Source organism: Megalops cyprinoides, chromosome 11 (genome assembly GCF_013368585.1).
Source record: "Megalops cyprinoides isolate fMegCyp1 chromosome 11, fMegCyp1.pri, whole genome shotgun sequence".
In the NCBI taxonomy this organism is placed as follows: domain Eukaryota; kingdom Metazoa; phylum Chordata; class Actinopteri; order Elopiformes; family Megalopidae; genus Megalops; species Megalops cyprinoides.
In genome coordinates this window covers 7600059-7625148 of record NC_050593.1, presented here as the reverse complement: position 1 = coordinate 7625148, position 25090 = coordinate 7600059, and the positions used below count along the sequence as shown (strand labels likewise).

Below are 25090 nucleotides of genomic sequence, written 5' to 3'. Positions count from 1 at the left end.
AAACCATGTCAAGAATTGCTTCCCAGAATAAAGCTCTTTCATCTTGACCAGAGTTAGAAAATTACAGTATGTGTGATCTGGCTAGATGCAAGCAGGGAACTCCCCAGACATTGTAGCAACCGTTCAGGTGTCTTAGCAATGTGGCTACTGTTCATTACACCGTAAAGAAAAGGCTCGCTGTTTTGTCTTCATCTGTCTAAATCTGTCCGAATGTGAACCGCATAATTTAACACTAACTTGTATTTCATTCAATGGTTCCATTCTAAGCTGAGAAAAAGTTTGAGGTACAGTAAAATCAGATAGAAGCTCACTTACATTATACTTATACCATAGCACATGCTCAGATATAGACATTCCATAACAAATCTTTATCTTTGCCATTAAATATACAAAAACAGCATCTGAAAATTGTAAACTATGAATTATTTATTTGTACACAATACTTTACTGTTTATTTCAGCATCATTTAAGGTATCAATACATGGATTGCCATTCATTAATCATCTAATTGATGTTTTTAAAAATGGCAAAAACACCTTAAAAATACCTTTATGTCCATAAGATCAAGCATAAAAATATAATACTGCCCTTGGAAAGTGACTGTAGCCAGTCCTGACTCTACAGTGATGACATCAAGGAGGTTAGGAGGCTTGAAGATGAAGGTGTTTGAGTAAGTGGAGTGGAGTGCCAATGCATGTTCAGAAATTCTCCTTATTGAAGATGAAGTCAACCCCAGACAGGGAGTGGGCCAGGCATTGTTTCTCTAAGGCTTTTGCCAAAGGAGTGGGGCCACACAGGAACACCCCAACTTTGGACCTGTGACACATGGGAATACGCAGTTGAGGAAGAGAAAGAAATAAAACATAAGATTAAGCCACAGGCATTGTTTTGTGGTAAATCATAACACAGGTATGAATAAATTGACCTCAACAGAACTAGTACCTTCTTTGTAATCTATGGCATGTGTTAATAGATATCTGCACAAAATATATTAGCCCAGTCTTAGATGATTTTAACAGAGAGCATTGAATTTGATCTCCAGTTTCACACACTGAATGACTTCCCCACATACTACACACTCCCCACCAATGGATGAGTTGTAGGGGAATTCCTGTGGAAGTAATGTGCAAAATGCACAAGGCTTAGTGACAGAGCTCATGCATCCGTGTGGGAGGCAGAGCAGGGCAGGGCAGTCGTGCTTCATGGAGTTCTGCAAGCACACTGTGAAACTGCACTTTTACAAAATTGGGAAGTTTAAACTGTCTCTTACTTGTTTTTAAATTTCAATCATAGTGGAAATTGGGGGCAGAAAACTTTGTGTTTACCCAGAATGCTTTGCTCCAATGGTATTGAACTCAGTGTCCCAGTTGGGTTTCCCATATCGGGTCTTCTGTTTCAGTCCGGTGATTGGGTCATTCTCTGCCTCATGGTGAACTGTGAAGTGGGCCGCCTTCACAAGGGATAAAAAATGGTCGTGAGCAAAGCAACGATCACCAGCAGAAAGAAAAATGAAGTCCATATTGTGTATCACAGAACGCTTTACCACCCAGGATCCCTAGGTAAATCTGACAAGTCTTACAATGAATGAAGCTATCCCACTAAGAGATATGCAGATCTGGATTCAGTCAAACCACATTGATGTATGTCCTACTCATAGTAGAGTATTTATTGCAGTACTTAACACTATGAGACCACTGGTCTCTGAAATTCATGAAAAATGGGTAGTAAAGGAAAGAGAAAGTAAAACTTGCATTGTTATTCCCTATTTAAAATTAAGGACAAGCCAACATGTAGTAGGTTTGAACCCCAGCCAACTTACTTACGCTCCTCTGTGTTCATATCAACTCTAGTCCACTCTAACTCACCTCTGTATCCTTCCACCTGGTCAGGTAGATGTTGTAACTGAGGAAGTCAGTCATTCCCTTCTCCAGCATCTGTCCCTCCAGACTCTGCAGCAAGTCTGCAAACCACTCAAAGGCCTGGGTCTCAGGGCACAGCCAGTAGAAGTAGATCTGGAACATCAGCAATGAAAATCAGGCCTCTGTATCTGCGGTTCATCTTCAAGTGATGGAATCATTTATTCTGTGATGCAACTTTATTATTCACTGTACAGTCACTGACTACATAATAGTGTGTAGGTCATATAAAAGTAAACCTAGCCTAAATTCATCAATCAAATTGCAGTGTTAGAGGATTGAATAATCTTTTCAATATTTAAATTGCTAAGCTACAAGTAGGATTGCTAACAAGGTAGACTCTTAGTCTTTCCACGCCAGTTCAGAATTCAGAAGCTGTAGTCTGAAATGCCATCAGCTAATGTCAATATTCAAAGGTTAACGTCTTATCAGGTAAAATTTAAACCTTGTATATTATCAGAAAAATGAGTAGTGAACACTAGGCTCGTCTCACCATGACAATCTCTGCACTTGCATAGGAGCACTGAGGTGAGACAAATGCAATCCTCTGAAACGCTTGCATGCAGCCAACAGCTGTTTTTCACACTGCAGATCACACAGCGTGCTACACTGGAGCTACATTGCAGGATAGGAGCTACTCCACTGACATCCAAGCAACTCACAGGAGCCTGACAGCCTGAAACAGGGAAGCCCTGGCCATCCTACCTCGCAGAACTGAAGCCAATTTGCTCCACCACTGTGGGGTCCCAGTCAACATTAGTGGATGACATAGTTGGGGTCAAACTTAGGCTGCAGCGCTCACTTTGAGGTCAAAGTAAGCATCTTAACTAGAGTTACTCAGGAGCCCTATGTATGTACTTTGTTTCAGATCTAAACCATGAAGACCCTGGAGTACGTTGAAGGAGGTAAAAGGGTGTTGGGTTGTATTTTTGTAGGTATAATCTCTTGATTTATTGACTTTAGTTGGTGATAAGGTGCAGCGCATTGGGAAATACAAACCTTCTTGGTGAACACGCTGGCATTCTCATGGACATACTTGTACCACACCGACTTGAGAATGGAAGCAAAGGGTGTGACCCCAATGCCAGCACCCACAAGCATGACCACCTCGTACCGGAAGACATCCTCACTGGCTGTGCCAAACGGCCCATCCACCGCCATCCTGCGTTCAAGAGAGCCAGGCCACTTTTGATGTCACTACTCATTGTAGATTTCAGTATGAGTCTCTCTACTAATGTTTAATGAATTCTTTATAAGGGCTTATATTGTCCTTATATATAATTATGAGGGTATGTAATTATAAGGGTTTATCAGTTCATCTGGAGTTCTTCTCTGAAACATTAAATCCCAGGGAATGGTGTTGGTCAAACAGTTTTTTTTTGTGTCTTTTGAAAGCAATTTACTTGGTATGTGCTGGGACCATCTAACCAATCACTTTCCCTGGATTTTGTTTATGATACATTTTAAATTGTTTCAGGGTACAAAGAGTAGTTTAATTCTCCCGCAGATAAGGACATATTAAATGATAAGAGCAGGATGAACTAGTGATAATTCTTGATAGGAATAGCTTAGGTGCATTTTAACGCAGTCACCCACAGCTTGGTAGCTGCTATAGACAATATGATACAGTACTATGTGGCCACAGAAGTGTCCCTTTCAGTATGGCTCCCAGAGACTGAAATCTGCTTAGATCCTCTATTTCCCTGCTTCCTCTTCACATAATTATTTCCTAACAGAAGCACATGTAACTGTCAACACCACATCCCCTTTGTAAAATCAAGATTTTCCAGCATATCGCAATATCAGAAAAAAGGAAATGGCACATTCATGTATATATACATGTACAAATTACTTAATTATTTTCATTGGACATAAATGTTTCTGAATTCTGATCAATACTTGGCCTTATAATGGCCTTTTAACACAAAGCAGTGCAGTTTGAACCTACTTTGGTAGTTTCCAGGCGTCCTGAAACCCTGGCTTGTCTCCGCCGCAGGCTTCGTATAGTCCCTGCGTCCAGTCACCAACGATGCGGATGTGGACGCTGAAGTGGTCCTCCTCTGGGGAAGAGGTCAGGGTGAAGGGGTGCCACTCTAGCTGGGACACAGAGGGGCACTGCAGGAACACGTACTGTCCCACTTCCATCTGGAAGCCCTTCTTCTTCATCTGCAGCTCCAGGGTCTTGGAGGGGTGCATCACCACCTGTGGGGAGGGTGGGCGGAGGGGTGGTGAGGAGATTTGGGGGTGAAGAGATGCATGGCAAAAACCTACTCCTGTGCTGCACAGAAATTGTGTACACAGAAAACGTAAACTTAATTACATCTGGATACATATTGAAACAGTTTCGTAATTATGGTATCTCTGGTTAAACTCTACATGATTTTAAGGAGGAAATTGGATGCATTTGGCAATTACACTAAACCACAGTGAGACAAAGTTTGGACATTAATAAAGTAAATAAAATTTTACACAGATTCCAGAACTGGACAGACATCTAGCAAATTAAATTTGGCATTTCTAATGAAGTTGTGTAAAGTAGTGTGTGTTACACAATGCCTTATTCAGACTAATGAAATGGTGTGTCCAGTTCAGGGCTCAACTTGGTGAGCACATGGAAGCCCTTAAAAGTAAAGAGAAGGGCAACAAGAACGGTTTCAAGGAGAGGCACTGCAGAGATCAGCCCTAATACTATTTAAAGCATAATATCTGTATATGTTTGGCAGGACCCATCAGAGCAGGCCTTGCATTTCAGCAGCACTTACCTTTGTGATGACAACCTTCTGTTGCGACCTGTAGAATCGAACTAGTCTCTCACACAAATACAGGAACATTGGTCCCACCACCCACTTCCATGTCTGAAAATAAAAGCAACAGCAGCCAAACAAATTATGAGAGAAAATCAATATGAAAAGCAATAGGATCTACAAGCAATATTTACATAGACAGTGAAAATGGTGGTTATTGTTTTTGTATTAATCAGTGATTTCTTACCATTGGTGGGTTCCCAGCAAAATTTGGTACAGGACAAAAGGTGCCATTCTGTCCCCATGTCTCAAAGTATTTGGCACACTGCTCTGGGTTGTGCTGCTTCAGACTCTCAGCCGTTTGGCCTCGCACAATTCGCCTGGCCAAAAGAGGAAGAACGGAGAAAGTCTGAGTCACTGGTCCTCGAAAGCCACAGCATCTGCAGGGCTACTCTGCCCTGGTCCTAGAAGACCACAGTGCCTGCAGGGCTACTCTACCCTGGTCCTAGAAGACCACAGTGCCTGCAGGGTTACTCTACCCTGGTCTTAGAAGACCACATCGCCTGCAGGGCTACTCTACCCTGGTCCTAAAAGGGCTCACTGTCTGGGCACACATTCACAATCTCAGCCTTATGTTTGGCACTGATGCTCATTCACGCATGGTTAGAGGCATCCTGGTTACACAACTTTTTCTTGCTACTTCATTAGATGCACAAGTTGTTCTGGATAAGGGCATCTTCTAGATGACAATGTAATGTCATATAAAAGTGGAGCACCCACCCAACTCCGTGGATAACCAGGCCAATGAAGAAAATGACGAAGAGGTGGTGGGTGAACCAGAAGACCTCGAAGTAGGACCTGCGGATGACCTCCATGGAGGATGTGATTATGAGGATCAGAGCCAGAGTGATCACCACTCCAGTCAGCCCAGCAATGGTGGTGAACATCACATAGGTTGGGTTCTGTACCAAGGAAAAATTTTTAAAGAGTATATGAGTTTAATGTGCTTTGTTTTTTTTTTTTTTACATTTTTGGGTTAGACTTTACATACATACGTAATTACATAGTTAGACCTTCACACCCTTATAATTACGTATGTATTTCTGTACATAAATCTTGTTGCACATTACTTACTGAAAAACTTTAAACATTCAACTTTGTTACATATGTACACTTTATGTGTGTATTTACATAGCACTTGCACATATTATCGTTATTATAGTAGCTCTACACAGCCCAGGATAAGGGTTAAGAATACAGGTAAAATATGGTAACATATTTCGGTTGCACTGTTCAGTTGATCAGTGATCAGTGATCAACTGTAATTACATGTACACAGACACAAAGTATAAGGTAACAATTTCCCTGAAATGAAGAGGTGAATTGCTACTGTAATTTTACAGGTGCAAGGCCACTATGATGTAAAGTATGACCCACCACTCCTCTGAACTGATATGGATGTGGACCATGTCTACTATGATAATCACATCTGAGCCTACTGTCTGTTGCAAGGCCTGCTATCCACACCACTTTGGGTAATCTTCTCTCTGTGGCAACAATAGTGAGGAAAGTGTTTAAACCTGCAGCTCACTAGTGCTGAGCCTGTCATCCATAATTTCACCTGTAGAATGAACATGGTTACATATTTTTCTCATTGTTGTCTCTTTGACAAATTGGAGAGCCAATAGGAATGAGGACTCACAGTGTCTCTGGTTCTGATGGGGTTCAGAAAAGACCGGTTGTCTCCATTGCCAATCTGGGACAGCACATAGGGCAAGGTGTTGTTGCTGTCTAGCTGGCCGCCCATGAACCACTCAAAGTTGAACAGATGAGCCATAATGTGGACAGCTGACACGAGACAGGATGAAGAAAATGAAAACATGTTGTCCTGCAGTTCTTTATGCATACAACTGCATCACACAGTGGCCGATAATTAATAATAAACAGTCTAAGTGATTTTATGTGTTAATGTAGCTATGCTACATTCTAAAGGATTTTTATCTGCAATGCTCAACCCCTGTGAAAGTGTGCAGCTGCACATATCGTACATGAACAAAGCCTTAACCCACTCCACCTAGTACCTGCTTACTTGGCTAACTAAATACTTTCCAAAGGTTATATAATTCAATACTTGTCAAATTATTGGAGGAATTTAAGATATATTTTCACGATTCAACTGATATATAAATATAGATTAATGACGCTCAGGTGGACTGGATGACAGCCAATTGTTAAACAGTGAGAACAATTCCAGTCAGTAGTAAGGAAATACTAGCCTCCATGGAGAAGTGCCAGGCTCAGAGACACACAGTCCCTTTGGGTGTGCATATATTACAACAGGGTAGAGAAACAAAGGTCTCACCGGTGTGAAAGGCTATCATGTACGCCACCAGTTTATGGAAGGTCAGGTTCCTGTCCAGCTGCCGAGCAGCACTGCGGCTGCAGCGCTACACACACACAAATAGCAAAGTCCACATATGGAAAAAAGCTATTTTTATTTTAAAATATGAAATTATATATGCTGTATGACATGTACTTTAAACACGTTATAAATGCACCTAGCTATGTATGTATTGACACTCACCTGGACGGAGCCTCGCAGGAAGGAGAGCAGGTTTCGGCAGACCGGCAGCAGGATGAGCATGCAGTTGAAATTGAGGCAGGCAGCAGGGGCTCTGGCCCATGACAGGGCGTGCTGGAGCGAGACAGCAACACAAGTCCTTTCAGCCAGTCACAGTGCAGCTCCACTGCAGGTGCTACACCCTTTGCAGCCACGCACACACCTGCTTCCTCTTTCTAACAGGATGGCCATCGCCACCGAAAGGAAAATCTGCCATTCAGTTGTTTTAAATATTTTATACATCGATGGAGTAAACACTTTGAGCTATTTTTAACCAGACCCTAAACTAAGACTGGCAAATTAACTGCAAATAGAAGAACTGAGCTTCATCAATTTGTAACATTTTCCTCAATTTGTAACATTTTCCACAGTACAATGTTCGAACCAGAGAAAGTATGCAAATATTGCTTACATTTATGACCTATTTAGAGATCCATGTATTAATTTACAAATGAAGCCATGGACCCAAAAAACTGGTTAACCCATGCTGAGCTGAACACAATTCATTCACTTACCCCAAGGAGAACCCTGGTGTAGTAGAACCTCTCAGTGAGAAAGGCCATGTAAAAGTGCACAAATAGGAAAGCATTGATCCCAAGCCACACCAGCTGAAAAAAAATCCAATTTAACTCAGTCAGTTCGGTTGACAAAAACAGAGCAGAACAGACAGATGGAAAGAGGAGACACTCACAATGACAAAGCTAGAGAGTCCCTCGTTGGCTACCCAGTTGCCCATGGTGAGAGGAGAGAGTGAGCTCTGAGAGTGAGCAGGCTGGAGATATACTGCGCTCTGAAGGACCAGAGGAGGAAGTGAAATTCATGTAAGGCCAGCTGCCTTTGCCCTGTAAGAGGAAGTAGCCTCTCTTTTTAAAAAGCTATTTACCGCTCTTCTCCTGCTTTCACTTCACCAACAGTAACTGCTAGTGTACATACAGTTATTTCAGGTCGCGATATGTATCAGGCATGTGGGTTCAGCTACAATGGTATACATTACACTACACTTCATTACATTACTGTCATTTAGTAGACACTCTTATCCAGAACAATTTACGTAGCTTACACAGGTGTACAAATATGCAGCTAGAAAGATAGAAATAGTTGCAACATGTGGCAACTGTGCTACAGTGTATTTCTTTCATGAACCACATCTTTGCTTATTTCTTATTGTTTCATGTTAGCTCTCTCCAAACAGACAATTGTGGTAATTGTTATTTATATGTCTTCTTGAAAATATAATGAAATATAATGAAATATATGAAACAAACACATCATTTTAGTTCATTATTAATATGTAATAACTTTGTTGTGTTAAAAATTTACCCTCATAATTTTTGGCTTTGTAACTTGTAGCTGTGGACTGGAAACCTCTCACGACAGTTTGAAGTTGATTCATGAAATGAGCAGAACACATTACAGACAGGATTCAAACATTCAGATGATCAGACTGTGGGTCTAATCAGAGTGATCCAAATGTAAGATATTGCCAGATCCTGTCCTGTCTCATTATTGCATTTCATCATCCTATAATATAGCAGTCGGTATGAGAAAACAAGCTCCAGTACATGGGCCATATGTCAATGTGGTGAATCATTTTCACAACTCTCACAGCCTCTAAACACTACCATGCTATAGACTGATAATTTCAGATTCATCGTGGGGAAACCACTTCCTGGCACTACGCTACAGCAGCAAGCAATATCAATAGGAAGGAGGCATAAGGAAGGAATTGTAAAAGAGAGACCTAGTGTGTTGTGACTGCATGATGAACTGGTGATTTATATGGTCACGCATAATAAAAACCCTGCCTGACCTTGTTCCTGAAATTAGTAGTATGTTCCATGCACTTGAAATCTACAGTGTTTTTTCTATTAAACACTGTTTTATTGCCACACGAAATAAAGGCTATTCGCATGTACCCTATACCTAGACACTCCCCTGACCTATATCCAAATCCAAAGGCATTTCCTTGTTATGCCCTCAGCAATTGCTCTGCAGCTTCAGTTTTTATTTTTTTTATTTTTTTTTTTATTTTTTTTATTGGATGAGCTGTCAATGCCTAATGACTTTGGCAAAGATGAAATTAAAGTTACTGAAGTTCCTCTTCCAAGTGCCAAAGTCAAGACAAGGATATTAAACAAGGATTAGACAAAATGATTAAACAAGGATTAGACAAGGATATCAGAGTAAAAGAAATATTTCAAACATGAAATCATTTCTAGATTTCCAGACTGGTGTTCCTCTAACTGAGTTATGAAAGGACTAATGACGCACTAGAAAAAAATATAGATGTCATTTTTAATATCTCATTCAGCTGTCCATCACTGTACCTGAGTCACATTCTCCTCAGCTACCTGTGAGACACACACACACACACACACACATACACAGAAGGGAGAAAAGCCTAGTAATGTACTATGACAGAAAGTTGTAAGGATATAAGATGGAGTTTTGACAATTTTTACACATTGTTTTAAATAAGCATAGTCCTCTTTTAACCACTTTTATTTCTTCTAATTGCATCTCTTGTATTTTATTCATAATAATTATTTCAGATGTCTCCGTTTCTGTTTTTGAAGAGAACCTTTAAAGAGAGCCAGCTTGTTCACAGGGTACCCACCTACTGCCTCATCCCCTGCTGCTTTATGCACTCTGCTGCACCCCTGCTGTTGCATTTGATCTCAGAGTGTAACACTGTTTTTGGTCACATTTACCAGGCCGGAAGGGGACTATGTTGTGGCCTACCCTAATCCCCAACAGCCCTTCATCGTAAACATTGATGCCTGTACAGAGGATTTGACCTGTCTTATTCAATGGGAGGCCTGAGAGTGAGCGACCTACTTCAGCTGGGCAGGAAAGAACTGAGAGAAACTCCTCATTTCTTTTGATAATATATCACGTCGTGAATGTAGCCCTCCATAGCACACCTCAGACACTTTTGGCAGCAATTAGATTAAATTAAACAGCTGTTTCACCAAAAGCTATCCAATACTTCCTTATGAAATTCACTTAGGGAAATGGCTAACCGCTACTCTTTCTATTCCCTCCCTGTACTGTACATCCGGTTTGCATAAGCCCCATTGAGGCTGAGCAAATAAGAGTGATAGACATGACACAGTGACTACGAAATAACCACTCCCTGCCTTCTGTTCCCAGAATGATTGTGGAAATCTGTAAGGATACAAAAACTCTGATAACATTATTAGAGCTAATAGGACTTGATGTTTCAATCCCTGTGGTAAATCGGCACTGTTGATGTTGGCAGTGGGATTGATGATTAATGAAAGGGAGGGTAGGTCCGTCATTGGGGTCATCAGGTGGGCACCCTCCTTCTTTGATGTTTCGGTGATAATCCCACGACATCTCCAGAGGGCTCAACAGTGATATCTGGCGTCCCAGGTACACCCCCCTCGGTTCTATACCCTCCTGTCTTCATCTTGCAGCCCAGTTGGCTTTCCTTTTAATCCAAAGCCAATGGCTGCTTTTTTCCACTGCATTTGACAAGGATTTGATTGCTTGCTGGAGAGAGCGACCCCTCACGCCCATCTTCTTCAGTAGATTGGTCATGGATGTAGCAGTGAATCCCCTGCATCTTACTTCTACAGGGAAAATCTTGGTCTTCCAGCAGTTCTGGGCAGCTTCAGTTGCCAGTTCAGAGTACTTGGTCTTTTTCCTCTCATAGGCTTCTTCACCGCCATCTTCCCATGGTACTGTCAATTCCACAACGTATGCCAGCTTGGCTGTCGTGGACCACAGGACCAAGTCTGGCCGGAGTGTTGTAGTCACAATGTCTCGGGGAAACACTAGCTTCTTTTTAAGTCCACGTCCATTTTCCAATCCCGAGCGGCCTGCAGAATGCTTGCATCCTTTGATGTTATATGGTGCTTTGGAGGGTGGCCTGCTGGTACAAATGGTGTGAAGTGGACATTTCCTGCCGATGTTTGTGGGAAGGCATTTGTGGTGCTTTGCCTCTGTTCCAAGTTTGATGCCAGGTGTCTGAGAACTTGGTTTTGCCGCCAGGTGTAACGCCCTTGGGTGAGGCTCATAGTGCATCCTGTTAGAATGTGCCTTAGTGATGCAGGTGTTTGGCAAAGGGAGCAAGTGGGGTCTTCTCCCAACCACTGTTTCAGGTTCTGGGGTGTGGGTAGGAGGCCATAAGTGGCTCTGATGACAAAACTTAGCTGAGATCCCTCCGTCTCCCAGATGTCACGCCAGCTGAGATTCCTCTTTTCCAGGCTCTCCCAGTTAGTCCATTGGCCCTGCTTCGCCATTGAGACGGCCCTGGCGTGTCGCTCTGCCTCCTCCTGTCTTCTCACCTCCTCCAACACGAGCCGTCTCTTGATGTTGCCTTATGCCATTGAGGAGGTTTTTGGACGAGCCCGAGACCGGGCATCTTTGTTGTAATTGCATACTTTCTTTGTGCCCTTAGTAAACTTACTGTTACAGTTACCTTTTGACATCCAGTAGGCCAAGATATACTGGTCCTCAAAACCTGTTCCCTTGGCCATTCCCTATTCTGCCATTATGTAATGTAGTCTACATACACCAATATTTTAGAATTTAAATAATTCTAAATTAAAATTCTAAAATTCAACTAAAATTCTAAAATTCCACTACATCACATTAAATACCACTTCTTAAGGAACAGTTGAGGCAGAGCGCGTAGGAAATGCTTTCCTTTTAGATGTAAGTGACCAGAAGGGGTTGTGACTTTAAGAACTGTTGCATATTCAGGATGTATTGAGCGTGTGGTACCCTATCCATGAATGTGGTTAATTCGTGGACAAGAGCTCAGAAATAACGCGTGAATATTCAGGTTAAATGTTAAATATACTATTTGCTTAAGTGTAAAAAGCAAAACGATTTGTGAGAATGCTATGCAGTTAAGAACATTTTAGCCTGGATCAATTTGTATTGCGCAGTAACAATTCTGCGCGTAGAATTTTCTGTTATCATTGTGGAAAATACAAGTCCCACAAATCACTGGTATCAAGAATATACCATTTCCGGGTTCCATGGAAACAACAACGATACCGATGGGCTGTCAACGGGAAATGTCTTGGAACTGAACCAAAGGTTTTTATTTTTTTCACTTTAGTACTACATTGTTAATACTACATCGGTTAATACGCAGCTCGGAAAGGGGACAGTGGGATTGTATTAGGATCAGCATATTCCTAAATTTCACCCATTCTCTCACTGTCGTCTATGATGGAAAACAAGCGTTGCTTTGCAAACCGTTTCGCAGACTACAGAGGTGCCTTATGCACGGGGCAAGGCAATGAGGCGATAGTGCCCACTGTGATTGCGACAGTAGAGAAGATCCTAAAGAAGGTGCCTTTTGATTCAAACGACTGCGACGGGGGGCTGTATGATGGTCCAGCTGGGGTGGCATATATGTTATACTATGTCTCGGAATCCCCTTTATTTTCTCAGCAAAAGGACGTCTACCTTAAAACAGCGAAACAGATAATAGACCTGTCCATGAGGTACGTTGACGCGGAGCCAGACAAGAACATGCGAGCTGCGTTTCTCCTCGGCGGGGCGGGCATTTATGCTGTGGCTGCCATGGTCTACAAAGCTTTGGGTTTGTCCGACTTTGTGAGGCCCCTCACCAAATTTCGAAACCTGTGGGAGGTGTGTGCGCCAATTAATTTTCTCGAGTGCGGCTCTGATGAACTCTTCGTGGGCAGAGCGGGTTACCTCTGCGCTGCTCTGGTGCTGAAACAGAAACTGGAAATAGAGGTAAGAACCCGAGAGGGCGCGAATGGAAAGGTATCACTCGCATGCTGTTGAGAGTGGTGCTAATAACGTAACTTTCATAGGTGTAACTCATTCATCTGCCTCAATTCACACAACCATAGTTCGAACATGGCTTCATTAACGCTTTGTAGCCACTAGAGGGGACTGTTGTGAGGGAAAATACGAATGTGCCATTAACAGAATGTCCAAAAAAGATTTTGCAGTGGACAGCTTGGAAAAGCACTAAAATCAATAGTATTAACAGATGTGGACATAAGCTTTTAATGGTTTTGGCTGTTGTAAGCCTGATGCTTATATTGTCTGACTTTTATCCTTAAAATATCTCCATGAGAACTGCATAAAAGGGCAGACTGTGGGGAGTGCTTGGGTAAAATAATCCACACAAGGGGGAGTGCTTGGGTAATGTAGTCTGCCCAGAATGACTGCTTTGGTAATCTAGTCGTCCCAGTAGGAATGCTTGGATGATGTAGTCTGTGCACAGGAGTAGTGCTTGGGGAATGTAGTCTATAGAGCAGGTTTGTGAGTGAGTACAAATGATTGCTTGTTCCCGATGACAGGTGGATTTTGATTTTGATGTGTTAAGTGCAGCACATGAGCCATAAGTGATGTAATTACTTTACAAAGAAAAAAAATGTTGAGAGTATTGGTCTCTTGAATCATTCTTCTATGACATTTCTTCCAGATACTGAGTCCGGATCAAATAAAGGCTATTTGTCAGGCCATAATTGAGTCTGGCAAGCAGTACGCAAGAAAGAAAAGGAAAGCCTTTCCTCTCATGTACTCGTACTACGGAACAGAGTATTTGGGTAAGAGCTGCTAGCATTTCAAACCCAGGGTTAAAATCTTCTTTCCTCCGTTGTTATTCCAGCAATGCTACCTCACTTAATTACATTGTTGTTCTGCACTTACGCCAAAGAGCCCAAGATGCTAGGTGGGCACTTCTTGTAGTGAGCACAAAAAGAGGCCACTGAGGCCTTCCCAGTGATCCTTATCATTTGCCTCTAACATCACCACTTTTTTTTGAGCCTGTTGTGTATTCTCTTATTAAAGCTAACCTTACTCTTCCTTGATAGTGCCGGATGGAGAAGTCTTTCAGGGGGAAGATTTAACATTCACACCAACACAAAAGTCCTAGTAAGCAAAGAGGTTATTGCAATGTTTGCATGAAAACATAGACTTTAACACTGGGCAAAATTTGTACAGATTGTTAGATGAGGTGGTGGTGAAATAAACATTCAAAATTCAGCTATTGATTCATTTATTTCTGATTTCTTTAAATCCCATTTCAACAGAAATTGCATGTCATTCTAATCCCGATTAATCTGTATGCTTGTCATTGCATAATAATTCCCTCATGCATTTCCTTCCCTACACTAAATGACACCTTTTCAGAATTGCTTTTAAAAAATTGCGTGCTTGCTCAAATTACATCTTTCTTTTCCATACTTATGGTAACCTTTAAAAGAAAGTTGGAAACTGGACATGGGTTAAATTTTGCAGCAGTCTTTGTAATTGTAAAAAACACAAAAGAGTGTATTTGGACTCACTTACTGTATTTTTATCTGTTCTCATGTTCACTTAAAGTTTGAATGTGGGTTCAAATAATTAAAGACTACTATGGGTTTGGCCCGCCTGAAATAAATGTGTGATTAAATCAGACATTAATGCCATTGTTATTTCACTGCACTTGGGGTTGCATGTATTCCAGTTTCTCATTAGCTTTAATATGACAGCAGTACCATTATGTTGGTAGCGGGTGGGGGGGTGTTTGCCTGGGTGGATATAAGCATGTGCACTTGCGGTCTTGAGGACTTATGCTTCATCTTAAGAAGAAATGTTTATATTTGGCAAAATCCTGTTCTTGACCATAATGTATTCTTCTGGGAAGAAGTTAACCAGACTGTGCCTAGTTGTTGCAAATACTACATTTGGCACTTTATCTTCATTATATCTCTGAGTAAAGCCACAAACAAGGGAAATGTATAACATACACCCAGAACTCAAAGTTTGTCATTGCAGTTCAACATGGTTTTCCCCTTCCAGTTCCAGTATATGTAAATGTTCACATGGCCAGACACATAGGATGTAGAATTATGCTTATAAGTCAGTGCTGTTGCAAGTCACTGTATGTGTGTCTATGTGTGCGCGCGTGTGTGTGTGTGTGTGTGTGTGTGTGTGTGCATGGGTATGTTTGTGTGTACATGTACATGCATGCCTGGAAATATGCGTGCATGTTTATGTGTTTTGTGCTTGTGGCCTGAATGTGTGTGTGTGTGTGTCTGTCTGTGTGTGTGTGTAACTACATATATGTGGGTGTGTATTCATATGTGTATGCATGCCTGTATATGCACGATACATGTTTGCATGTGTTTGTTTACGAATGCACGTGTGTGTGCATGCGTTTGCATCTGTGCAATTGGTGTGTCTGTTTCCATGTATGCGTGTGTGCATGTGGGCCGTGTCTTTTTGTATGTTGCATGCATTTATTATGTATGCATGTATTTGGGTGTATTTTTGTGCATGCGTGCATGTGTGATGTGTGTTTGCACTTGTGCGTGTGTGTTTGCTTGTGTGCTTGTTGATACCCATGCATATGTGGTGTGGGTTTTTGCGTCTATATGCATGGGTGTGTGCATGCGGTGTGTGTGTTGGTGTGCGTGTATGCGTGCGCGTGCATGCGTCTCCTTCACAGGTGCGGCCCACGGCCTGTCCTCCATCCTGCAGATGCTGCTGTCATACCAGGAGCTGCTGTCAGCAAGTGAGAGGGAGCTAGTATGGCAGAGTGTGGACTTCCTGATGAACCAGGAGCAGAACTGTAACTGGCCGGCGGAGCTGGGTGCTATGATTGAGAGGGAGAACGAGCTGGTGCACTGGTGCCATGGAGCTCCAGGTGAGAGGCCCGGTTACCGCTACTGTATGTTAACGAATCCGTGGGTTAAGAGTAGAGTGTTCTGACACTTGATTATGGCACTAATCAATCCTTGGCTTGAGGGTACAGTGTTCAAACACTGTATTATGCTATTAATGAATCAAACGAGTCCTCTTGGTACCCATAAGGTAATGCTCTTAGCCCACTTGTGGCAACTGGTTTTAGGTCGTAGTTCAAGCTCAGATATCAATGACTTAATCTGACCTATTAATTGGACAGACATAAAAAAGTGTCAGTCAGCTGTAGGTTGAAAGGCAAGTCAATTCTTCAGGATTGTGGATCTGTAGGATCAGGTGCAGAAGCATTTCTAAAAAAAACTTTATTACACATTCTGTCATTGCCAGGTGTGGCCTACTTGTTCGCCAAAGCCTACCTGATCAACAAGAAGCCGCAGTACCTGGACACGTGCATCCGCAGTGGGGAGCTGGTTTGGCAGAAGGGTCTACTGAAGAAAGGCCCGGGCATCTGCCATGGCATTGCGGGAAGTGCCTATGTCTTCCTGCTCCTGTACCGTCTGACAGGAAACTCCAAATACATCTACCGCGCACAGAGGTAAGGACCTTTTTACCAGTAGCTCCTCAGCGGCAGCCCGTGAGGAATGCGTGATCTTCATGCTGTTTCTTCACGTCTCCACAGGTTCGCGGAGTTCCTGTTCACTGATGAGTTCAAGGCCGGGTCCTGCTCTGTGAGCAGCGTTTACAGCTTGTTTGAGGGCCTCTCTGGGACAGTGTGCTTTCTGGTGGACCTCCTCCAGCCTGACAAGTCAGAGTTTCCGCTTCTCAGTGTCTTTGTGTAGATATTCACACAGACGACAAGACAGTGACCACCAGATGGAGCTCAAGCAAACGTTAGTGATGAAACATAATTTTTCTCTCTTGTTTGTTCTGGTGGTGGTAGTAGCTTGAGATAACTCAGGTGGATTAAAAAAAAAAAAAAAACTATTAGGGTGTTTATATTTTAAAGTGACTGTGATTTGTTAGGGTCAGAGGACATAGTGCAATTCATGTATTAAAATTTGGCAGTTAGCGAAATGTTCGTGTTTTTGGTGGCATACAGTTGTGTGAAAGGCTTCTCCCTCTTTAGAAACCTCTGCTGTGTTCACCAGCCTCGTCAACCTCCTTATGGTTATTGCAGTCATCTCCTTTACACAGATGTAGCAAGACCACACCCCCTGTTAGCTTAGCATTCATCATTTGTCACCAACCCAATGGATTGACTTAATGAAGACCAAAATATCTCAAAATGCCTTTTTTACATTTTGCTACCTTTTTTACATTTTGCTACCTTTTTAATGGTTTTTCAGCTCTAGGACACATCTGGTTTACTGGGTAAAGGCCTGCACACATTTGATTCATTTTAAGTATATTCCACTTCGTCCAAACTGATGCACACGATTGCAGTGAAGGTGCCATGTGCATTGATTTGGCCTGTGTTACACTGTGTGAGCTTGTAATGTGGAAAATCTTAGAGCAACTCCAGCACTGATCATGACCTGTTTGCAGTTACCCTCGTTGGATCTGTGGTATATGGGCTTGTGGCTTTCCTATGTCGTGCAAGATCTCAGTGAATACTTCAACACTATGTGGATGTTGGGGAACAACCCATGCAAATGCTTGGGTTGTTCCCCATGGGTCATGTTGTAGATGAAGGATTTTTTTCCCCACTATTTCCATTGCATCCTGGAGGAAATAGGACCTGGTCCATTTTGAAGTGAATATGCACTGTTTCACCCGTATGCAATGGTACACTATGCATCAGTTTCACTGGCCCATCGGCCTTTCTGTGGTTGTTTTTGACAGTTCACTTACATCATTCAGTTATTTCACATTACACATTACTAATCAATCAATCAGTTATTACAGTCTGACACATTCATTGCTATTTTGATGTTGAGTTTAGTTTTGCAGTGAATTCTTCAACATGAAGATAATCAGTCTCCACTATGTAAAAAGGGCATGCTGCTTCTCTCTGCTCATGGTATGCACTCTCCTCTGATTAGTGTAGACACCCTATCTAGGACAGCAGTGTGTACTGGAAGTAGGGAGATAGAGACAGAGACAGAGACCTGCCTGATAAGTCTGTACTTCCAGTAGGGAGAGATGTGTGTGATCAGTGTATATGGGTAGTAAGGATTTTGGCCATTTTGGCTAGAAGCTACATGTGTCCAATATACTCATTGGGCATCCCTGACTGTGGGATATTTGATTTATCAGTGATATTCCCACTGATTTGGGGTGAGGCTACTGCTACTGGAAAGGACAGACACATAGCAGCACTGTACTGGGGTATTCCATGGTGGACCCGGTTCAAACCGCCTTACGAAATTCGTCATTATGCAGAAAATATTATCCAAACACAACTGAACTAAAGACTATAAAATGAACAATATAAAAAAGTGGTAATTATTTGTGTCTTTGCTATTCAAAACAAAAGGAGTGAAGCTTGAATTCATTTTTTAAAAATCAATCCTACTGTGCTGGAGAGTTGATTTTATTCATCTCACATAGATTTTAAAAAATGTCTGAAAAGATTCTGAAAGATTTTAACAATGCTAATTTGTTTTGATGAACTGACAGACAGCTGGTATTTACTATCTTGATTTAAACTGGCCCCTGAAGAAAAGTACATATTGTGTGCAGAGAGAGCAGCAAGCTAACAGTTAAGATGTGATGTGTGTTAACTGAAATCCTGCCAGTGAGAATGGTAATTTTACAGGTAAATGCAAAATACTTCCACAGTGCACTCCATTTATAAGAAATTCTGTTGAAGGAATCTACTGCCTTTAGTCATCAAAAACACTGGGACAGAATCATTGCTATACAAATTCTGTGTAAATATTCATAAGCTTCAAATAGTTTGCTTATATGAATCATTTTGGGTTTGCACACATGTAATTTGATACTCAATGCAATGCAATGCAGTGGCACATAATGAGTTAAAATACCCATTAATAAATTGAGAGTTGAATTTGAAAGTGAATCTAGACTGTTTGTACCAAGGACAATGACTGTGCTAAAGTATATTAAACTACTCAATGCTAGCAAGGCCCCACAGGGGCCATGTTTTCATTAATTTATTATTTTTTTTAATTTAATATATTAATTAAAATGTTAAGTAATGTATGTAGTAATTAATTTTTTCTATTTTTATTTATTTTATATTTAATTCAATTTATGTCATTTATTCAGTTAAGGATTGTATGGAAATGCTGTACATTCAAATGCACTTTGTTCCACATTTTGAGTATTTAGCTAAGGACGTTTCTAAACTGAATGAGAAAAAAACTATTATTCAAAACAGTTCCATTTTGTCCATTCATTTGTAATGATTTTAACAATCATCTGCTTATGAGAAATGAATGATTCTGGATGGATGTGAGTCTTGTAAGCGGAGTGCAGTGTATAAATACATAGAGTACTGTGCAGCCCTGTATGAATTGCTATAATACTTTATACCTACACATTCTGAAAGTTTTTTTTTTTGGAAATTGCAATGTTTGGACTGGATATTATATTTGTTATTGTAAATGTCATGTTTATCTTTATGTAGTTGTAATTTTCTAGAGGCTTTGTGTCCAATTTGTGTCAGTTTGTAATAATGGTGGTGTTCAAAAGCAAGTTGTTACAATAAATTTTGAAAAAAAAAAATTCTGATGAATCAGAAATTAATATTTCCTTGCAAGAATTTAGCTTTGTGTAATGTTAATTTCAAAATATTTAATACAAATATTTATAGAAGTTTTCTGTGCATAAAACAACAGAAATGGTGTTGCGTATTTATGAAGAAATGAATAACTGGACTCCTAACCGTGCATTAGTCTTTCTTTTCCATTCTTTGCCAATGTTTAGAAGTTAAAAAGCAGCTTTGGTTACATTCTTAATATGAGTCTGAAAGCTCAAATTAGCATCTAGAGTAATACTGTGCCTCTTAAGTTCAGGTTCAGTGTTTAAAAGTGTCAGGCCCTAATTTCTTAAATATTTTTCCCGTTGAACCTTTGCTCCAGTAACTGTGACCTCTGTCTTATTGTGGTTAAGCTGGAGAAAATTGTGTGGCATCCAAAACTGTATTTCAGTAATATATCTATCTAGGGAATTGATTGAGCTTACATCCTCAGGTGATACAGAAATGTGTAATTAAGTATGATCAGCATAACTGAAAAACAGTGCCTTTCTGATGACTGCCAAGGAGCAGCATGTATATAAAGAAGAGAGCAACAGACCAAGAATGGATTCTTGTGGCATTCCGTATGTCTACCTTTTCTGAGGCATAGTCTCCTAGGCAGCAAAAAGTGTTTATCTGTCAGATAAGCCTGAAATGGTTTTAGCAATGCACCAGAAAGGCAAACCCAATTTTCATGTTGGTGTAAAATAATTTTATGATCCACAGTTTCAAATGTTGTAAGTTGCTCTGATAAGGGGAGGACATGATGATTTCCTATCCATGATCTCTGGTGGCCCCTGGTGGAAAGGTGAGGAAATGCCTGACATTGCCGCTGGTCAATGTCAATGTCACCACCCTGTGTGTGGTAAGCTTCCAGAAGTTTCAAGGGCCCCCTGCTTGTACTGTAATAGTGGAGCCTGCCAAGTCTGATGTCATCCTATGAAATATCCAAGTCACAGCACCAGATGAAACCCCTCTTTTTGGTCAAGACTAGCAACAATGGACACACACACATAGGATCCTGGGTTTGACCAAGTGCCCTGTTTCTTATAGTTGTCCGGCAGGCAAAATGACTTAAACACAGTGGTCAAGCAGATGGTAAAAATGACTGACATCCCAAGCTCTGTCTCTGCCAGCAGATACATCAAACTTGTTGGTTATCTAACCAACAAGTGATCATATAGTGGATTTATCGTTTACATCCAGATGTTATTATATGGAATTAAAAGCACAGCTACACACAACAGCTGGACACCCGTCTGGAACCCATCTTTCTCTTTAGCATACGACAATTGTCAGCATTTCAAAAATGCTAGTATAAACACCAAAGCTCACATGGTATAGAAATACATATTGAAAACATATCCAAAAGGTAACATACCTGATAGGAAAAATGACATGAATACGGTGACATAACATTACTGACAGCCCTAGCTCCTCGATGTAAAATACTTACAGCTGTGAATTTTGATAGGATGTTGGTGGCAGCCATTTAACACTTCATTAGCCAAAGTATCCATTCCAGAACGTTTGTAGCCAAAGTTAGGTAAATTAGCCAATATCATTCAATTCTATTTTACGATCAAGTTAAACTTTCTAAAAAGTCAGACAGGCCCACATTGCAATATATAAACTTTCGCAAAATATTTTATGTAACTACGCTGGGCTTTCATGGAGTTTCAAACACTTCATACTATTGAAAGGAGCAGAACACAAACTGTCCCTACCATCAGGTAAGTCAAAGGGGCCTAAGATGGCAGCAGTGTTGCCAGATGGGAAATGTTAAATCATTGTAACAGGACCTCAAATTTTCATTTTTAGAGAAAAGTATTGTACAAAATTTTTCGGTGAATTATGTAAAAATTTCAACAATGCCACGTGCCTCTTCATTTACTAGTCTACTCCAGTAAAACTGAGCCCCAAAGAGGAGCTGCTAAAACATCTCTGCCCTGCCACATTCACACACACATGGTTGCACATGTGCAAAGGGTTGGGCCGTCCTTGGGATGAGGAAATAATTTCATTTTGATTGGATGAGATCCTGTAGTTTATGATAGATTAAGGTCAAGTGTCAATTGATCCATGCTTTTGAACAGCATAGAAAAACAAACAAAAAAATGAAAAATAATATACTTAAAATAATTGTACATGTGGGTTAATTTGGCATTTTTGAACACACATTGTACAGGGGCTGTAATAATTATACCTCTTGCAACACTGAAGGGCAGAGACCGTGACCTTGACCCATCAACAGCGATTCCCAGTATTGCCAGAAGAGGGCATTAAAACACTGCATAAAGCTACTGAAAACACTCATAATGAGAACATCATCACTTTGAAATCAGTGCAGGTGAACATGAGCCCTACGACACCAGCTTTCAGTGCAAACTGGCAAAAGTCAACATCAAGTATCTCATCCATTTCATCATAATTTCTGCAGATTTTACACATCAACTCTGACCATGACAACATGGCAACAAATTGTGATCTCAATGCAGTAGTGATCCATGCAGTAGTTTTCATGAATAAGACAATACAAATATGTTAGCAAACACTGCAAACATTGCTCTCAAATACAAAGAAATCCACTGAAGTTTACTCTTAACACTTCAAACAATTTGTCCCATGAATAGTAGCAGTGTCTTTGCCTAACTGAATAATTGTAGGGGCTGTAGGTTTTATTGAAATGACTGAAATGTTGATTTTACACCCCCATTGGATTTAATGGCATGCATATTGCACTTCACCCTATACCCATGGTCACTTGTGTCACCAGCACCAGACTGTCTAGGCCCTGATTTCCCTGCCCACACCACCATTTTTTCCAGGGAGCCCACAGTTAAGCCCTCTCCCTGAGTATTCTCCCATGTACCCAGGCAATGCAGCAAGAACCAACTGGTCACCCCCGTGGACCCTGAGCCAACAGCTCCCCACCCAAATAGGTTACTATTTAGCTATACAACATAAGTAGTCTTGATTCATAAATACATAAGTGTAAAGAAGATTCACATATTATAATTGCTAACACATATCCTAGGCAAGGCTAATTGGCTAGATAAGGTAGATAAATTGACTAGCTAAATCCCATTAGCCCAATTGCCCATGCAAGCAAAACACTGTTTGAGCATGTAAAACCTCTTACTTGATGATAATGTTTCACTCAATGCTCTGTGTTTGTGCCTAAACATGAGGCACATGTTCTCTGTTTGAAAGGATCTCATAAAACAGAAAGGAGAGAAGTCAACCACTTAAGATACACATTTAGGAATGGCTGGCAAGCATGTCACTGTCAGTCCCTCCAATCAGTGTCTTGCTTATCACCTGTTTTGTTTGAGAGTTATTTGCAGAGAGCAGATGCAGAATATAGAGAAAATACAGAATACAGCAAAAGGTCATTTCAGTTTGCTCTGGGGAGATGGGCTTGAGCCGATAGGTTCACAAATTTCTTAAGACTAGTCACCTCCGCTTATTGTAAATAAGTTGTGCTGCAGACCTGCTTTCTTTGTAACTTATAGCATTGTTGTTGTTAGCTTTGTTATTTTAAGGCTAACAACATCAATGCTATAAGTTACAAAGAAAGCATTGATAAAAATACTTTTTATAATCTTACATCATTGATAAAAATACCTTTATGTTCAGGTCTAATGCTGGCAAAATCCACAAAAGGTGGGGAATTTGTTAAATTACCTCTGCATTAAAGACAGTGTATGCACTGCTAAGGCTTTTTAGTATATTGATTTGATACATGCTACGAAGCTTCAGCTACATTGGGTTACTTCATGCAGCATGTATTCACCACTGGGCATATTGCTGAAGACTCATTCTTTACCTCATAGAGCAACATATTTAGTCCCCTGTGGAATAAAGGGAATAACCATTCAGTTACTACATGTGCTTAGACATTAGATACGACATAAAATATATCAATATATATATACAGTATGTCTTTGCTGTCAATGCATTACAGCATCATTTCACTCCCAATGTAACCATGGTGATCGAGTATCACAAGTTTATGCAGAGAGTTCGGAGACCACAGGAACCTTTCACAGACTATGTCGCCGCCTTGCATGTACTGCATGCAAACTGTAATTTCACGGACATAGCAAGACGAGATGTTATGGGACCAACTGTTCTGTTAAAGAATACATCAGACACTTTCGTTACAAGCAGATCTTAACAAAGCTATCATGTTAGCAAGGCAAACTGAATTCGTCATGGAGCACAAACAGTCACTTGTGACATATTCTCCACTGCCTGTGCAGGCATTAAATATACAGCTGCCACCGCAGACCATCAGTGCAAGGCGAGATGCTCATCGGATTCTGTTCTAACGAGCAGCCACTGCAGCTTCAGATGTGGCTTTGCAGCTCACGTTGCTAATGCAGCTGATGTCCTCCTGCAAAAGTGACTTGTAAAAATGTAAAAAAAAAAAAAAAAAAAAAAGGAACACTTAACGAGAGCGTGCCATTCTGCAAAGAAAGAAACAGTTCAAGAATTGGAGGTGTCTGAGGTCACAGTCCTTTCCTTATAGGGCGAGACGCAGGGGACATGCTGGATTATCTGCCTTTTAACCACAAGTGCTCAAGATTCACCCCCTTGCAATGCTGACTTACTTGTCAATACTTTGGCTACAAGTGAGTGAGGGAAGTGAGTGAACAAGCCTATACTACACATAATATTAGCTGTAGTACACACATTATCCAACAGACAGAGGTCATTAATTCTTTGAAGAATTTATTCATTTCAAGTTTTGCATTCATGTACAGATTTACTATCAATGTGTAGAGAAAGTGTTAAGTAAAATGAAACAGAAAGAAAGGGAAACAAACTATCAACATTATTAATTATTAAAAAATGTAAGTCTTGTGACTATTACACAAACATATTGTGTTATGAGACTTATTTCTCTGTCCAATGAGGGACAGTCAATTATTTTTCCATACTGTGAGTAAAAGCTGTTACACACAGTCATCATACTCCTGAGAGGTTCTGTCTGCGGGAGGGGTTTCTGTTGGCCCCTCAGTCTCAGATGGGGCCCTCTGCTGGGGGGCTCTGGAAGGAAGGTCTGTCAGTGCCATCCAGGAAGGGGGGGCACGAGTTGGACTCCTGGGGGAGTATATTCCTGGGAGGCAGGAGAAGAATTAACAGTAATATTTAAACATCACAACACATGTATCAAGAGGTAAAAGAACACATAACAAGAATAATATGAGTGCTTATAAGAAGTCATCTCAGCATATTTCCGGTGTCATTGTGCATATCTACTGTGCTATCAGTGGAGGTTTATGACACTGTAAAAGGCAAGCCTAGGTGTGATACTTTCTCAAAAATGTTTTTATTCATTTTGCACTTATCAACAGTTTCTTTCTTTTATTTTATTGGATCTAATGTGTTGGCATCACAGCATTTTTGTAAACTTTGTGGGTTGAAGTTAGAATCTATCTATACTCTCTTAGTC

At 40.9% G+C, this 25090-nt stretch overlaps 2 protein-coding genes across 2 annotated transcripts; one reads left to right on the top strand and one right to left on the bottom strand.

Moving 5' to 3' along the window:
- Positions 1-596: 596 nt before the first annotated feature.
- LOC118785803 (cytochrome b-245 heavy chain) lies at positions 597-8016 on the bottom strand. Its single transcript, XM_036540740.1, has 13 exons — positions 7972-8016; positions 7796-7888; positions 7245-7355; positions 7023-7107; positions 6363-6508; positions 5441-5622; positions 4908-5040; positions 4679-4771; positions 3865-4118; positions 2916-3078; positions 1866-2012; positions 1326-1450; positions 597-816 (listed from the first exon to the last, which is right to left on the bottom strand). The coding sequence occupies exons 1-13, from the start codon at positions 8014-8016 to the stop codon at positions 699-701; spliced, it is 1695 nt and encodes a 564-aa protein (XP_036396633.1). The 3' UTR covers positions 597-698.
- A 4301-nt stretch (positions 8017-12317) lies between these two features.
- LOC118785806 (lanC-like protein 3) lies at positions 12318-17257 on the top strand. Its single transcript, XM_036540742.1, has 5 exons — positions 12318-13022; positions 13723-13846; positions 15733-15930; positions 16314-16521; positions 16606-17257. Exons 1-5 carry the CDS (start codon positions 12486-12488, stop codon positions 16763-16765), a joined length of 1227 nt encoding a protein of 408 aa, XP_036396635.1. The 5' UTR covers positions 12318-12485; the 3' UTR covers positions 16766-17257.
- Positions 17258-25090: the final 7833 nt, after the last annotated feature.